The 15,533-nt window shown below is 44.7% G+C and overlaps 1 protein-coding gene across 9 annotated transcripts in view; it reads right to left on the reverse strand.

The window, feature by feature from the left end:
- Positions 1-10,966, reverse strand: part of YLPM1 (YLP motif containing 1) — a 40,478-nt gene extending 29,512 nt beyond the window's left edge. For 8 of the 9 annotated variants that reach the window (XM_082316671.1, XM_082316668.1, XM_082316667.1 and 5 more), the window contains exons 1-4: positions 9,880-10,965; positions 4,682-4,924; positions 3,552-3,746; positions 1,534-2,276 (exon numbers count right to left, since the gene is read on the reverse strand). In XM_082316671.1, the coding sequence (XP_082172797.1) occupies positions 1,534-2,276; positions 3,552-3,746; positions 4,682-4,924; positions 9,880-10,926 (2,228 nt within the window). In that variant the 5' untranslated portion in view covers positions 10,927-10,965. Of the gene's footprint in view, positions 1-1,533; positions 2,277-3,551; positions 3,747-4,681; positions 4,925-9,879 lie in introns of all 9 variants that reach the window. The other variant, XM_082316669.1, reaches the window with a different exon arrangement.
- Between the last annotated feature and the right edge of the window lie 4,567 nt (positions 10,967-15,533).

A 15,533-nucleotide genomic window follows, 5' to 3' on the forward strand; every position in this document is an offset into this window, starting at 1 on the left:
ACACATCACTGAACTCTAAAACAATGCACATAAAAGACATGCACTAGCAAATCAAGAAAACAGTCTGAACAGAACTGTACATCCAACAAATCCCCAGGACCGGAAACAACACTTCTTAAAAACCATCAGGAGGTAGAAAATTACTCAAAGTTATAAAATAATTCATTTTACTTTGCTAGCAATTCATGAATTATTATTCATGAATGATCACTTTGGAAGCAAAGAAATAAACATGACTATATGATTGCAAAGTCTAGCAGATATGTAAGGACAGAAACAATTTAACAGAACAACACAGTTCTTTGATTCAGTAGGCATCACATCAACCCATCTTGAACTAATGACCAGACAGAACAGATGTTGTTTTTGCAACCTGATATCATGTCAAGTATGAAAGAAAAACATTCCAAAAAAAAGGATCTTGGATTAAACCATATAGCAGGTATAAAACCACATAAAAGACATAGAACACTGTCTTTTAGAGTACTTTACATTAAGGCAGCAGGCCATCCACCTGATAAAATGAAGATTTAAATTTGAACAAAACTGTATCTTACCAAAAGACAGCAACTTTCAAAACCAAGACCATCATGATGTAATGCAAAAGAAAAAGTGGCACAGAATCCTAATGCTAGGATCCTAAGGCTCAAATCTTAATTTCTTTCCTTCTCTCTCTTGTTTACAGTTTTTTGAATGCTAAGTAATGCTACATGTGTAGGAAACCATTGATTTGTACTTAACCACTACCTCTCTTATCAAACAACCATTTTGAAAAGTGCACTGAATAGGACAATCACATAGCTGCAGAACTCTCTCACACGAGAAGTTAAAGTACTAGTGAACAGCCTTGAATTTTCCTTTCTTTCTGCAATAAATCTTGGATTACAAACAAAGATTACTTTTTACTGTTTCTAAAAAAATATATAGCATCTAAATTGCCAGTAATTAGCTATATTAGTATATTCAACTGAATATATATCTGAATGCTTTTCTGAATCCCTTTCAGAATGCCTACATTAAAGTGCTACCATATATAGCAACACCTTAAAAACAATCCTTCAACATTTTTGCTTTAGATTTTCCTAAACTTGTGTTCCAAGTACCACAGACAAAATCTGCTTGGAATTTAGATCACTTTTCATATAGAATCACTCTTTCAAGTGTGAGTTACCATCTTCAAACTAAGGACAGCAAACACATATCAAATATTTACAACAGCTTTCCTGTTTTCACAAAAGGGATATTATGTCTCTGGGAATGAAAAGGGTGCAGCGCGCCCAAGCATTTTACTAGAGGAAAAAAAAAGCATTCTACTCTAGATAATGCTCAGGTGAAAGGCATCTATCTATACTTACTTTAATAAGATAAATACAGAGCATGGTGTACATACCTTAAAAACAAAACCTCCACCAAACAAGCACACGTCACATGACCTCAGGAAGATTTGATAATAAGATATTTGTTTCATTTCTTAATATATCACTGAAAGTCTTGTAGCCTGGAACACATATAAATCAACAAAAGCATCCTTACCTAGGGCCTCTGGGGCCTTCAAAACGTGCTGATCTTGGAGGATCTGGAAGCAATCCACCTGACCTCACTGGTTTATCCTGCATGGTAGGTGCATGTGTTGAAGACACTGCAGAAGTAGCTTTCAGTTCCCCACATCCTTGCTCAGAAGAAGTAGAGACAGTCTGTTTACTAAGATGAACTGGAGACTTTCCATGGTCTGAAGAGCCAAAGGATGAACTTACTTGAGAATGATAGGGTGAATAGACAGCTGAACTAGCTATTTTTGATGCATAGGTACCAGGGGTGGGAAGCAGAGCTGGCCTTGGTGTCTCAGTAGACTGACTGCTTTGAGAACTGGATCCTGAAGGGACAGAGGAATTAGATAACTGAGAAACAGAAGAGAGAGGCGGGGGCACCAGCGGAGGTGTAGTTGAAGGTAAAGTTGGAGGCATAATAGGAATGCCACCCTGAGTGGTTTGAGAATATGGAACAAATGGAGGTGGCAGCGAAACATTTGCAGGATACTGATTCTTCAGATTTTGGAGTGAGCTCACTTTCTCCTGCAGATGGGACTGAGTGACCTTCATCTGTTCATCCCATGCTTTCCACTGTTTCTCATACTCTTGAAGCTGGTCTTTGTGAGGGTAGGTTTGAAGCTGATGCTGCCACTGTTGGTTCATTGATCGCTCCCAATCTTTATGAAGCTGCTGGAACTGTTTTTGCTGTGTCTCATAATGTCGCAGCTGCATGTCCACTGACATTGTCTGCAATGAGAAGACAAGAATAGCTTCAAAACGCCATCTTAGTTATTTTCAGAGCCACGTATTTCAGTATCACTTGTAATATCACAATTTCTGAATTGGGCAGAAGCTTGAGGAACAACTACACTGAAACAAAAGCAAACACCAACTGTGATGTCTAAAGTCATTGTGACAATTTACACTTTTTTTGACTAGATGACATTTATGTATAAAAGGCACCTTTTTTTAAAAAAAAAACAAAAAAAACCAACAGGACAGCTGAAGAAAGCTATAATCAAAGGGCTCCAAGCTGTATTATTACTGGATGCTAACAATGGCTAAAGCCCAAATCAATCTTCATGCTTTCAATATATACAGTACACGGCTATTTCTCAAGGTTTCAGTTTCTGCTATTAATCAGCTCAGAGTTGCTTCAGCTGTCAGCAATTATTTTTCTTTAAGTCTTGGCCAGATCTTCTTATTTGCACAATGAAGCTTCTTTCAAGGAGGTACTGTCTTTTATTATGCATAAATACAGGTCCTAATGTCCACGGCTTGATCTTGTCTGAGATTTTTAGGGTTCACACTTAAGAGATTTTTTTTAAACAAGCAGACAGCCCAAGCTACAAAGAAATGCTTAATGTACAAACTCCACCAACCCAGAAAAAGCTGACTCAACTCTCTAATACAGTAATCAACTTCTACTTAAAAGCTTAAAGGTTGCAACACTGATATAATTATCCAAACTTGTTATTAAGACTTTTTATTTTATTTCACTGATTATTTGAGTCAAAAATAATGTGAGAGAGTAATTTTCTTAATTACTTTATCTGTGTATTTTTGGCATCTATGTTTACTTCATCATTGTACATATTTATTTTTGTACTACACAATGTTGTAAAAAAGAGCAGCTACCAAATTACTCCATGCAGTCATCTGTTTACCTGACCTTTCTTCTGAACTGCTTCTCCAGCAGTAAAACATTCAAAGCTGAGTAAATTCAATATTGTGTTCAGCTTTGCTCCTCTATCACCCAGGTATGACTGAAAAATCTTATGACAACTGTAAAGTCTTGTATTTCTCATCCTACTGAAGCTTCATCACCATCTGTTAATTCTTTATTTCATTCTGAAGTTGAGTGACAGTAGGAAAAGGGGATATAGACTTCTACCCAAGCAGAAAAAGTAGCTAGACAAATGAGCCAAGCATGACAAATTATTCAACTACTTGTTTTTCAGCAGACTATGAGAGCTAGGTCACCCAGGAAGTATATCAAACACCATCTCCTTAGTGTTTCACCTGTAAGTGTGGAGGCTGTTGCATGATCTGTTGATACTGCTGTACTATCTGTTGCAGCTGGGCATGCTTCTGCATTATTCTCTGATACTGAAATCCAACACGGTGATGGGGATGCTGCTGCCATTGAGCTGCTGCTGCTTGCAACTGCTGCAATCTCAAATCTTCCTCAGGGTCATCAGGAGGTTCAATATTGAGCTACAGAAAAAGGCAAATACTATAAATAAAGGAAAGCTCTTCTGTCAGAAGAAAAACACACTTGGTCACTACCCAGTTCACAAGAACTTTCTCAGTGTTTGTTATTTTATAACTCTGTATTTCAGTGTTCTGGCCACCCACAGCTTCTGGAAGGCTGATTTTTATTTCATGTCTTCTTAATGTGAATAGTCTGATCTAAAGGTTAGGCTGATGGCAATTAGGGTATTCATACATACAGAAACTACCTAAAGGAAAGAGATTAATGCAGATTTGTTATCTGCTGCTCACAGCAAATATAACGAGACAACAGCACTTTTTCGTGATGAGGTAAAGTAGCTCCGAGTGCATTATTTTTGCCACTTGGTAGGAACCCACATATTGTAAGTTAAAGTGGAGCACGTGCTGCAGGGTAATCTACTACCCTATAGTAATTTGTTCAAACATCAATCATGACCTCCATCCATTATGTAGTAACTGTTCTTAAGCATGCTGACAACAATATTCTGTGCAAAGTTCTTGGCTTTCAGACAAACTCTAACACACAGAGAGAAGGGGAGCCAGAATTGACAAACTGCCAAAGAGAAATCAAGAAATAGTGTCTTAAAGGCAGCATTCCTCATCTACGGAGTACTTGATTTTGCACTTAGGTATCACAAAGCGTTTCTCATAGACAAAGATGACAATGTTGGGGAAGGTGCGAGTAAGTCAAGCTTGGACTCGCTTGGTGCATGTGTGGGTGACTACATAAGTATACATACAAGAAGTGTATTTTTATTTTTCTAATTGGTGCAACCTTAGCAAATGTTCTTTTAAGATTGCTTTGCCATATTTAGTTATTGTTACACAGTATACACCAGAATTCGATGGCATTATTTTCCTGTTTCTTTGTCCCATCTAGCACAACAAATGGTGTGGCATCACTTTACAAAGCCTACCTGAGTTTCAGTGGATGTAAGAGAAGACTCATCTTCTTTGGAAGCTGGAGGCAGGGACTCATTAAGTGGAGGAGGTTCAGACTGCTGAGTTGAAGCACTCATTTTCCCTTCTTCAGACTTTGCTCTCTGCTCAGATGTGTCCTTCACTACTGGACCTTTCATTTGCTGCTGTCCCTGAGCATGGGCTTTTGCCCTTTGCTGCAGGCTAAGCAGGTGCTGCTGGTACCAGTATTGCTGCTGTTCCTACAATAGACAGAAATTTTCTAAGACAGACAGCTTTCACAGGAAAAACCATGAAAATTAATTCATGATAGTCACTAGAATCATACTCTAGAAAAGTTTTTAAATCTGTTTTGAGGGAAAACTCACTTCGTCATCAACAGTATTGCAATGGATGTCAGAAGAGCAAATCAAAATTCAGAAACCACTATGTGAGGCATAGTACCCGCAGCAGAATTTATCTCCTACCTCAAAGAGCTTACAACTAAAGAGAACAACAACAAAAAGCAGAAAGATGGCCAATAATAAGCCAAATTACTACAGATGTGTGATAAGTACTATACTTATTATTTTTAGTGCTTTTTATTCCTAACAACTACAGGTACTTATTATGAGACTAACTTAGGTAAAATGAAGGGAAAATGGAGGACAAGTATGAGTAAAGGAGCAGTAAAGAGAAAAAGGAGGAAATGTACAAAAAAAGACAAAGAGGGCAAACAGAGAACACAGACAGCAAGTAGAGTGAAAATGACAGCTGAGAAATTGTGGTGGAGACATTTGAATAAAGGCTGTCGAAAGGAAAAAGAACAATCAGAACCAGCATATAGTGAGGATTATTCACCATCTGAATTCTCATTAATTCTGATTCATTCAACAGCTTAAGAGGAAAATAAATATGGTTGCACAAAAAAAAAAAAAAAATCCACTGAAGAAGTGATCAAGCTTTCAGTTTTAAGTATTTCAGGCTAGAATTAGAGTACTCTGGGTAGATGACAGTAGCTTCAAAGCACTGTAAGCTGCCACCAATATAAAGAACAAAAGACTAAAGATAAGTATCTCAACACTTAAGCAGTGGTGCATCTTAAAGAGACCTGAATAGGAACCAACAGTTCTGTATCTTTTCCAATACAAGAAATACCAGGCATCAAATCAGACTAGCAGGACACAGATTTAAAACATGTGGGAGGCAGCTCTTCACCTGACATGGCCTTGTGCTACCAAAGTCCCTACCAGAGACCACTGCAAGGGCTAAAATTTCGTGGATTCAAGACACAGCTCCATAAGCTCACAGAAGAAAAATCTACAGAGTTTAAAAATAAAGACACCAGTTGCAGCTAAGGCAGCTCCTATATTTTAGGGAAGTATTGCTATACACTTGATTTTTAAGTTATTCTCTTAGCATCTGCTTTTAGTCACCATCAAAGACAGAATGATAAAATACCGTACTTTTGGTCTGAGCTAGTGCAACCACTCTTGTGCTCTCACGTCAACACCACCACCTCTGAGAATCTGTGACTGCTCTACACCTTTCATATCCTCTGTTCTTCCCTTCCATCCAAGCATGCACGGTTAAGAAAAGACATCTATATAAAGCCCACTCAGAAAAGAATCCAAAAGATGCAGGTATTTTAAAATATAAGTGTGACAACAACTGGTTGTTGGTAGGTGCTGTCTGATGAGATTTCTCAAAACTGAACCATTCTGCCTATCTTAAAACAGGTTTAAAAGAAGTGCAAGCTTCCTCCAAAAGCCTACCTCACGCTCAAATCAGGAATTATGTTTTCTCTTGGTAGCAATCTAGCAGACACAATTAAACATGGAGCTGTATTTTTAAAAAAATACTTCTGTAAAACTGTAATGTGGAGATGAGGTCAATGAAAGGAGAGGCTCTGCTTCTTGGACTTTATGTTGATCCTGCAGCAACTCCTGCCAAGAATCTTTTTAACAAGAATATGACTCAGAAGAGCTGTCATGGCTTTGGGTGGAAGATGTGCATGCACGCTCCAGCATGGGCTCTCTCAGAAACCTTCAATGACATGCTGTAGTAAGTGCAACTTTCCACACTAGAGAGGAGCGTGCATCCCCAGCTATACAAAAGCGGATTCAATTAACCCTCTCAAAAGGCATTATAAGGTCATTTACCATGATGGTGCTGGATGCTATGCTTGGTGAGCACCTGTTCTGCTGCCACAAAATTGTTGTCTCCACAGGTCCATTTTGTTTCCTCCTCATTCTACCAATTGGACAAAGGGCTAAAACTCATAATATGACCAGGGGTTCACAAAAAGAGCTATGACAATAGCCTGCCACCTATTTTTTTGCAGCAGATGAAGTCTGCTTTGCAGACACGCATCGCAGGTTCTATCTGAAAAGTGCAAGAAAAGTAGAAAGGTAGATTTCTACAGCTTAGCCTGAGCAAAACAGAAGTGCTAGTGTAAAAAATTCCTGATGGTGAAAAGTTCAGTTATTTGAGTGCTTATCTTCTCACAAGGACTGTCATTCTTCAAGTCCAATTACAATCCTTTAGCCCAAGGAACACACCAGCACCAACATATGCCTTTTTCCATCTTTGGCTGATGAAGAGACTACACCTGTTGCATTGCACAGGGAACACTGAAACCAGCACTGTCAGCTCCTGACCACAGGACATACCACCAAAAACGTTAATGCAGAGCCCACACCAAAAGACTACTGCAAAATGAGCTTAGGTGACCCCAGGCCATAACATAATGCCTATTCTGGGGGACACTCAGTCCTTTTCTGGTAAAGATAGCAAAAGAATGGTTTAGCACCTTTTATAAAACAAAGGAGGGATTTTAAAGAGTGCAGCAGTCTGCTGAAAGGTGACATGGTAAAGCTAAGGTAGCTTTAACAGATGTACATAAATGCATATTTATGGGTACAGATGCACCCACACACATTTGTTTACTACTGTAAATAAATAGCAGCATACAGTACCCAAATATCAGATGGGGCATAATGAAATACCACAGGTATTTTAAAAGGACTCGACAAAAGATGCATCCGATCATAGAGAAACATAAGAATCCAGCAATTTAATCCAACTGTACGCCCATGTAAGAATGCTAAATTTAACTATGCTAAACTCACAATATTGTCAAGGCAAAGAGCGGTATCTTATTTTCAGACAGGAAAGGGAAATAATAAAACACTAACTCATGGCAAATTGCATAATATTTTCTATGTTAAGAGAAAAACAACGATCTATTTGGCTGCAGTCACTGTTACTGTGGGATGAGAACAGAAAGAATTGCTTTCAATTACCAGTTTAAACAAAGGCTTAATAGTATCTTATAAATGACAAATTACAGTATTTCTCTACTTGGCTTTTAAGATCATTAGCAAGAAAGCATCACTATGCTTTGCTTTTCCTATTCCTATTGTGTAAGGACTTGTTGCTCCAAATCCTGTCTCATTTTACAGCCTAAGACAGCCAAAATCATATCAATCTAACAAATTTATGACCAGCAAAGTACCATATTCCTTTTGAATTAACACTGAATTGTGCACGACAGTAAACAAACTACTCAAGATAGAAGTTGCTTGTATGAACACTCATCAACCAGACAATGTAAACTTCAGCAGTATTCTGCTTCTTCTATGTGTGCACCACAATAGTGCATTACTTGCGACTCTTCTGGAAAGGAGAGAGTGGTTGAGGAACAATTAAATAACATTAATGAAATTTCAGGCTAAATAACAGGGGAGGAATTACAGTGTACTGTTTGATCTTGAGTTCAATAATTTAAGAAGTCAGCAAGCAGCCTCAATACCAAATTAACATCGCTTTCTACACCTGATTTTTCAAGGTTTTGGTTTGGTCATTAAAAAATTTAATGAGTTCTATGGCTATCACTGTAAAAGATCAACTAGTACTGTCCAAAACCCTTGTACAATTAAATTCATGAACTGAAAGCACCACTTTGCTAGGCAGTGATTAGTTATATGGTGCAAACTTAAAAATGATACATTCCCAAATCTATTCAGGTGTTGCTATGAAATTTTAATGGATACAATTAAAAAGGTGTCCCAATGATTAACAAATTTAAAGTGTCAGTGACTTCAATACGACGCAACAGGATTTTTGCAAACTTCAAATCAGAATCCTAAGATCTATTTGCCAAAAACAGATGTCTTTCAAACTTCAATAAAGTCAATTTAAAGCACGCGCTTCAGCTTTGTTCTTGCAGCTGGATCTCTACAAGCTGACCCTAAAACCATGCAAAAGCCTCCGTGAATCTGACTGACCCATACACATAGCTGAGGACCTCAACATTCGTGTCTCTCTGTGCACCCTTAACCTTAAGCAACCGCATTGTCCCTAACTTAATGCATATGAATGGTCACGTCAAGTTCACTGGAACTGCTCACATTTGGGAAGTGAAGCATGCGAACATTTTGCAGGCATTTTGGCCCTAGTGTACACATAAAAAGCACACAGCATTAACAATGTTTTTCACCTCAAAAGCATTTCAGATCGTTTCCCTCCAATACCCCATACAATTTTATACTGGAAGATTAAGCATGCGTAGAACAAAACGTATAAGTAAGTTCAAGCAAAGGGCAACTATGTACTATGACAGAAACACTTTTGCAGCTTTAACTATGTGTGGCAAGATTAAAATAGTCACAATTCCACACCAACCAGACAGACAACCGAAACGCGACCCACGAGAAAACTAAATGAAGAAATCACTGAAGACAAGAGGCACTCATCTTGCAACGTGCAATAAGCAAACAGGCTGCTGCATCTCACAACAGGCCAGATGAAGTCAACAGAGGTTCGGTGCAGCTCGCCCACATGCTGTACTTTGGAAAATAATTCTACGGAGACTAACAAACCCCCCAAGAAAATGAAATTCAGCCAGGAGTTAAGACTTTTCCCTAAACAACTCTTTTGCTCTTGAAAAATGACAATGTGTTACATCCCAACAACCACCACTGGATAAAGCAGCATTTTACGGAGCCTCGCCTGAGCCATGCTATTCCCAGACTTCCAAGGGTCACGTCCAAACCCTGTAAGTATTATGCAAATACGGCGTGTTTATTAACCGCCCTTACTCGGAGACCTTTGCAACACCTGGTACCTGCCAGCGGTTCATCGCCACCGCTGCCCTGGCGACTCCCTGCTGCCAGCCGGGGCCGTGGGGGCGAGCGCCGAGGCGGCAGTGCCTTACCTGGGGAGTCATGGTGGAGGGGTCTGGCTGCTCGGTGCCACTGGCCTCCTTGGTAGCACCCTGGGCAGCCTCCGGCTGGGCAGGGGCGGGCAGGGGCAAGGACGGCTGGGGCGGGGGGAAATGGGCCTGCGAAGGCTTGGCCGGGGGAGGGATGGAGGGGGCCAGGCTGGGCTGAGCCGGCTGGGAAGGGGAGGCCTGGGAGGAGAGGAGGTAGGGCTGGGGGTGCGCCATGTAGCCCTGGGCAGGAGGCGGCAGGTAGGGCTGGGAGGCGGTGGCCGGCGGGGGCTCCAGGTAGGAGGGCGGGGGCTCGGAGAAGGAGGGGGGCGGCTGGGAGGCCTGCGGCCGGGGCAGGTAGGGCTGGAGCGGCGGGGACTGGGCCGGGGGCGGCTGGGCCGGGGGCAGGTACGGCTCCGCCTGGGGGGGCGGCAGGTAGGCCTGGGCGGGGGGCAGGTAGGCCTGGGCGGCGGGCTGCGGGGACTGCGGCGGCGAGGAGAGCTCCATGTCCATGGGCACAGGCGAGGAGGGCACCGGCTCGCCCCAGTCGCCGTGCCCGCCCGGCGGCTCCTGGCCGTCGCGCTCCCGGGCGGCGGCGGGCGGCTTGCGGGTTGGCGGCGGCGGCTCGCGGTGGGCGAACTGCTTCTGGTAGCTGCGGACCGGCGGCGGCACGGGCGGCGGCGGCTGCTGCCAGTCGGTGAAGGAGCCGGGCAGCGGCGGCGGCGGCAGCCCCGGAGGGGGCGGCCCCGGCGGCGGCGGCGGCCCCAGCAGCACGGACTGCAGCTGCTTCTGGTGCATCTGCTGCAGCTGCTGCAGCTGCGCCAGGTGCTGTTCCTGCAGGCTCAGGAACCCCGAGGTACCGGCGGGCGGCGGCGGCGGGGCGGCGGCGGCGGGGGGCGCGGGGCCCGGCGGCGGGTAGCTGGGCAGCGGCATCGGCGGGACGGCGGGAGGCGGCACGCTGGGGGGAGGGATGGGCAGCGGCGGGGGCGGGATGGAGGTGGGCGGCGGCGGGTAGTGCCCCGCCGCCCCGTACAAGCCCCAGGCCGGGTACATGGCGGGGCCGCGGCGGCGGGAGCGGAGTGCGGCGCTTCCACAGGCCGCGGCGGCGGCGGCGCGTGCGGCCCACGGCGCCTGCGCGGGGAGGCGCGCCGCCCTCCCGGGCAGTAGAGCGCGAGCGAGGCGCCTAGAGCGTCGAGCGGCGCCCCTCGTCGGGGGGGGCGACGCCGGCAGCGCGCCGCCTAGCGGGCAGCCGCCGTCGCCGCGGGAGGGAAGGCGCTGAGCCGGCGGCAGGGCGCACGGAGCGGGGCGGAGGCCAGCCCAGAGCGCCGCTTCCCCGCTTCCCGCCCGCCCCCGCCCGGCCCGGGCGAGGGAGAGGCGGACAACGGAAGGGAGCTGGGGCGGGCCCCGGTGGGGGCGGGGGCTCCGTTTTGAGCAGGGGGGCGACGAGCAGGCGGGCGCCGGCGGATCCCGCCGCGCCCCGTAGGGCTGGCCCGGCCCGCGGCGGCCTCCCGCAGAGCCTGGTGCTACCGGGGCGGGGGCGCCGCTGGCCTCGGTTACCCCGGGGCGGCGGCGGCGGCGGCCATGTTTCCGCGCCTACTCGCCGCTCCCGCCGGGGGCTGCGCCGCTGCCCCCCGCCGGCGACGGCTCCGGCCCGCGGCGGGTGTCGCCGCGCCGGTTCAGCCCCACGGGGCTGCGGCAAACCCGGTGTGGGTGACCCCAGGCGCGATGGCACGGCTCATTCATTGCTGTTAGCCGCTGACGGGTGACGCGGCCGCGGCCGTACGCCCGGCTGAGCCAGGCCTCGGGAAAGGTGCGCCGAGGCCAAGGGGTGACGCGGCCTCGTGCGTGACATGCGGACCCCCGCGCAGGGGTGGGGCCACGCCAGGTGATCCAGAAATGACGTCAATGGTTTTGTTTCGTTTTCAGTGAATATGCTGGTGATAAACCCGAGAGGCAAAAACTGAGAATGGAGCAGCGGATGTGTGAAAGTGCCTCATTCGTTACAGAAGCAACTGCACCGAGAAGCAGGAAAGAATTTTTTCTTGAGTTTCTCTCTTCCCACACTGAAGTATGAGTTAAACATACAAATATGTTCTGTAGCCAGTTAGCAAAGATTTATGCAAAGTGCCGAACTCCCATCGTAGAGAAAAGGCCCGAGGGCTTGCGCGTGTGAATTCTAGTAGCTGGGCAGCGAAGCCTAGTGGCTACTGTTTAGGTCAGCAGTGCACCAGCACTGTGGCATCTTCACTGCTTGCCCTCCTTCCCAAATAGAGAAAACCCGAGCAATTTTTCTCATGTTCAATCTCTAGTTCATGGCTGCTGAATCAAGGATCCCGGGCCAGTAGACAAAGGCAGGTGTTGGAGGAAAAGTCTAAAGACTTTTCAGTCAGGAGAAAAATCAGGAAAACCAGATTGTTAGGTTGAAAAAACAACTTTGTCCTCTCTGCTGGAAAAGCTGGACTTTGCTTTCAGTTGTTAAATTCCAAGGAATTCACAGAGGTGATAACACCATGAATCTACAAGAAAAGCTTCAAGTAGAGAGTGAACTCAAGTTACGAGATTCAAATATTTAAGAAAACTATCTTAATTAATTTAATACACATAGGAGTGTCTTTTCTATTCTTTAATATCCTTTCTTTTCACCTAGAGGTGATTATTGAACCTTTTCTGTCTAGGGTGATGCTCCTCTAAGATTTCTCTTGCAGTGAATACGACTTCCAGATAGCACTTGTACTTTCAGCCCTCATCTCCTCCACATCGTACACATACTTAACATTTATATCCCCGAGCTCTTTGGGCCAGTTTACTCACTGACTAAGCTTTCGAAAGTCTGTCCTTTCAAAATAGGGAATTCCTGTTGCAAACATCCTTTGATTTATCCTCCTGATCGATTCACTCGAAGTGAGTTCGCTTGTGATAAGTTTACTCAAGGTTATTTCCTGCAGGCAGGTCTCTCCCAGTATTGTTGCTGTTTGTTGTGGTTACTCAATATTGTGAAGAAACCCGTTACTTCCCTTATGAAGAAATACATGTACTCAACCATTTTCAGCAGCAATTGTTTTCCAGCCTACCTTGAGGAGGCCAGAGTGTTAACTTCCAAATAATTTGACAGATGCTTTCGTCAATACCCAAATCTGGTTTGGGCAGCAGTAGAGTTGACTCCTGCCAGCCAAGATACATTGGCTTTACCCAATGTTACCTTGTCCTAAAGCAACCCTGTTAAGTCTACATTATGCCCTCTTATTCTTTTACAGTCTGTAACATTAATGTATGTCATCATGCTGGTTTTAGTTAATTTTTTAAAAAGCTCATGCTCTTCCTGCTTCTAAATGCTATTCTACCACATTTCAGTTATCCCTCAACCAGTGTCACATCTTAGATCAGCAGCTTAAGTTTCTTCATTTCATCTGGTGGTAACGCTGCAGCAATCTTGGGCCTTCTGGTGGCCTCCAGAAAGGAACAGAAATTATTTTCTCCCATTCTTTGCATAACTTCAGACCTTCTTTTTGTGGCTTTTCTGATTGTTTTCTCTGTCTTCTGAAGCTATGGAAACTGGCTACAGCAAGAGACAGGATGTTAGGGGGGAGGCTGGATTCCCGAGAGTTACTGAGAAACATTGCAGGCATCTGTTTGATATCTAACTCATGTGCAGGTTTAAACCAACTGCCAGAGTTGGGTCAGGAAGGAATTTCTCTTCTGGTTTGGACTGGCAGAGTTCTGCATTCGTAGGAACATCAAAGCATTCTCGCTTACTAAACTCTTTCCTGTTACATAGATAACGATCTTTCCTCCTTTGACATACTCTGAGTTGGATCTGAGGCTGGGATGCCATGGTGTGCATGGAGTAAATACTTCCCTGTGAATTAAGTGTCTGGTACACAGGTTCCCTGGGACTGCAGGGGAAGCACTCGATAACTCAGGTGGTCCCTTCCTGTCCTGTGTTTCTCTTCTGACCAGGCTCGTTGAGTTAATAGCCAAGTTTTTCTGTCTTGCCAGTTATACTCAATTTATGAAAATTTCCTGATGGGTTTGCTCACTGCCAATGCTTTCTCCCTGCTGCTCATCCTCCAACCTTCTTAACACTTCTTTAGGAATTGCCTTATGCCTATTCCAGGTTCCTGCTCCTGTTACTAAAACAAGCAAGGCAGATTACAAGTAACGTTAATTTAAGGAGTAGACGACTTTGGCAAATGGGCACATTTCCTTTGATTCCTACCCACAGTTTATGCTACATACATATATTTTTGTTAAGTCCCTCCAACAGGCATTCTGCTGGCAGGCAGACATTCCCCAAATTCATCATGTTGCTGTGCCTTTGACCTCTTCCCCAGCACCAGAAAGACTTCTATCAAATATTACCATGAGCATCCATTTCTTTCTTCTCCAGTCTCCTTCAATTTAGGTTAATTCAAGTGAAGTTATTTGCACGGGAACAATTTTAATTAACTCTGTACTTGAAGTCTTTCAAAACTAGAATTATTCTGAAAACCAAGTTACACAGATCTAATCCTACAACTGTTTCTCAGTCCTCATTTGACTAAACATGGTCTTCAAGTGTACATAGCAATACTTAAACATTTAGCTTAAAGAAATGTGACTTGGATTGAGAGAAGAAAACTAAGCATATTATTTTTGAAATGTACAATTATATTCCAAGTGTAAAATCTCAGGGTTGTTGGCTACCCTCTTCCTGGCTGGAGGTGAAGACGATAAACTTCAATTGTGTTAGATTGGAAGGGGCCATGTTTTTAAACTGTCAGTGTGCTGTTATTTCAGGGATGAGTTTAGTAGGTGAGCCTGCAGCAAGCAAAGAGATAGTACGTGGAGTAAGACTGATGTGTTCCCAAAGTTTCCTGCAATATCTGTAGAGGCAGGGTGCTAGCAAGAAAGCTGTTGGCACGTCAGGGCATTTCCCAAGGACAGGAAGTGCAAAGGAGAGCAGAGGAGAGGTAGTATCCTCACTGTATGCTGCCCAGCATACAGACATCTGAGTTGAGCTATTCTCTGCAGCCTGGACCAGTGTAAGGCACTACAGGATAAAAGCTCTATTAAAGTTTGGAAATGTTCTTAATTATACCAAGAATGTAAGTCTTCAGTCTCCCCCTTTACTATACCCCAACTCCAGCGTTTTGGCCAGGAAGCACGCTTACGGCGCATTAGCCCCTGGTGACCCTCATATTGTCTCTCGCCTCTCAGTCTTAAGACAATTCTCACCGTAGAGCAGAGATGAGAAGAGCAAATTATATTGCTAAATTTAAAGAGTAATGGAGAAGATATGAGAATGCAAAGTTACGGCTTTGAAATATTTTTCCACTGCACTTCTCCATGTGGCTTAATGATCTCTTTTCCCTCTCTCCTCTGACCACTTCCTTCCCTGCAGCAAATGCTGCAGGTCTCTGTGAGACTCTCTTGATCCGCAGCCATTGCTCCAATTCCCCCCACCTACTCTGCTCCCAGCCCATGTTAATACCTTTCACAGTTTGACACCTTCCTGTCAAAGTCCGATAACTTCCTCCTGTTCTCTGACACCTAACGGAAGGGATAAGGCTTTGAGGTGCATAGGTGCCAAGCAAACAAGAGGGGAAGGTCTGTCCCGACCCAACCCTGCCCTCCCGCTGTCACTCTGCGTATAAGCAAAAGCACCAAGCTGCCAGCTAACC

This window comes from Platalea leucorodia, assembly GCF_965183815.1.
Source record: "Platalea leucorodia genome assembly, chromosome: 7".
Lineage (NCBI taxonomy): Eukaryota > Metazoa > Chordata > Aves > Pelecaniformes > Threskiornithidae > Platalea > Platalea leucorodia.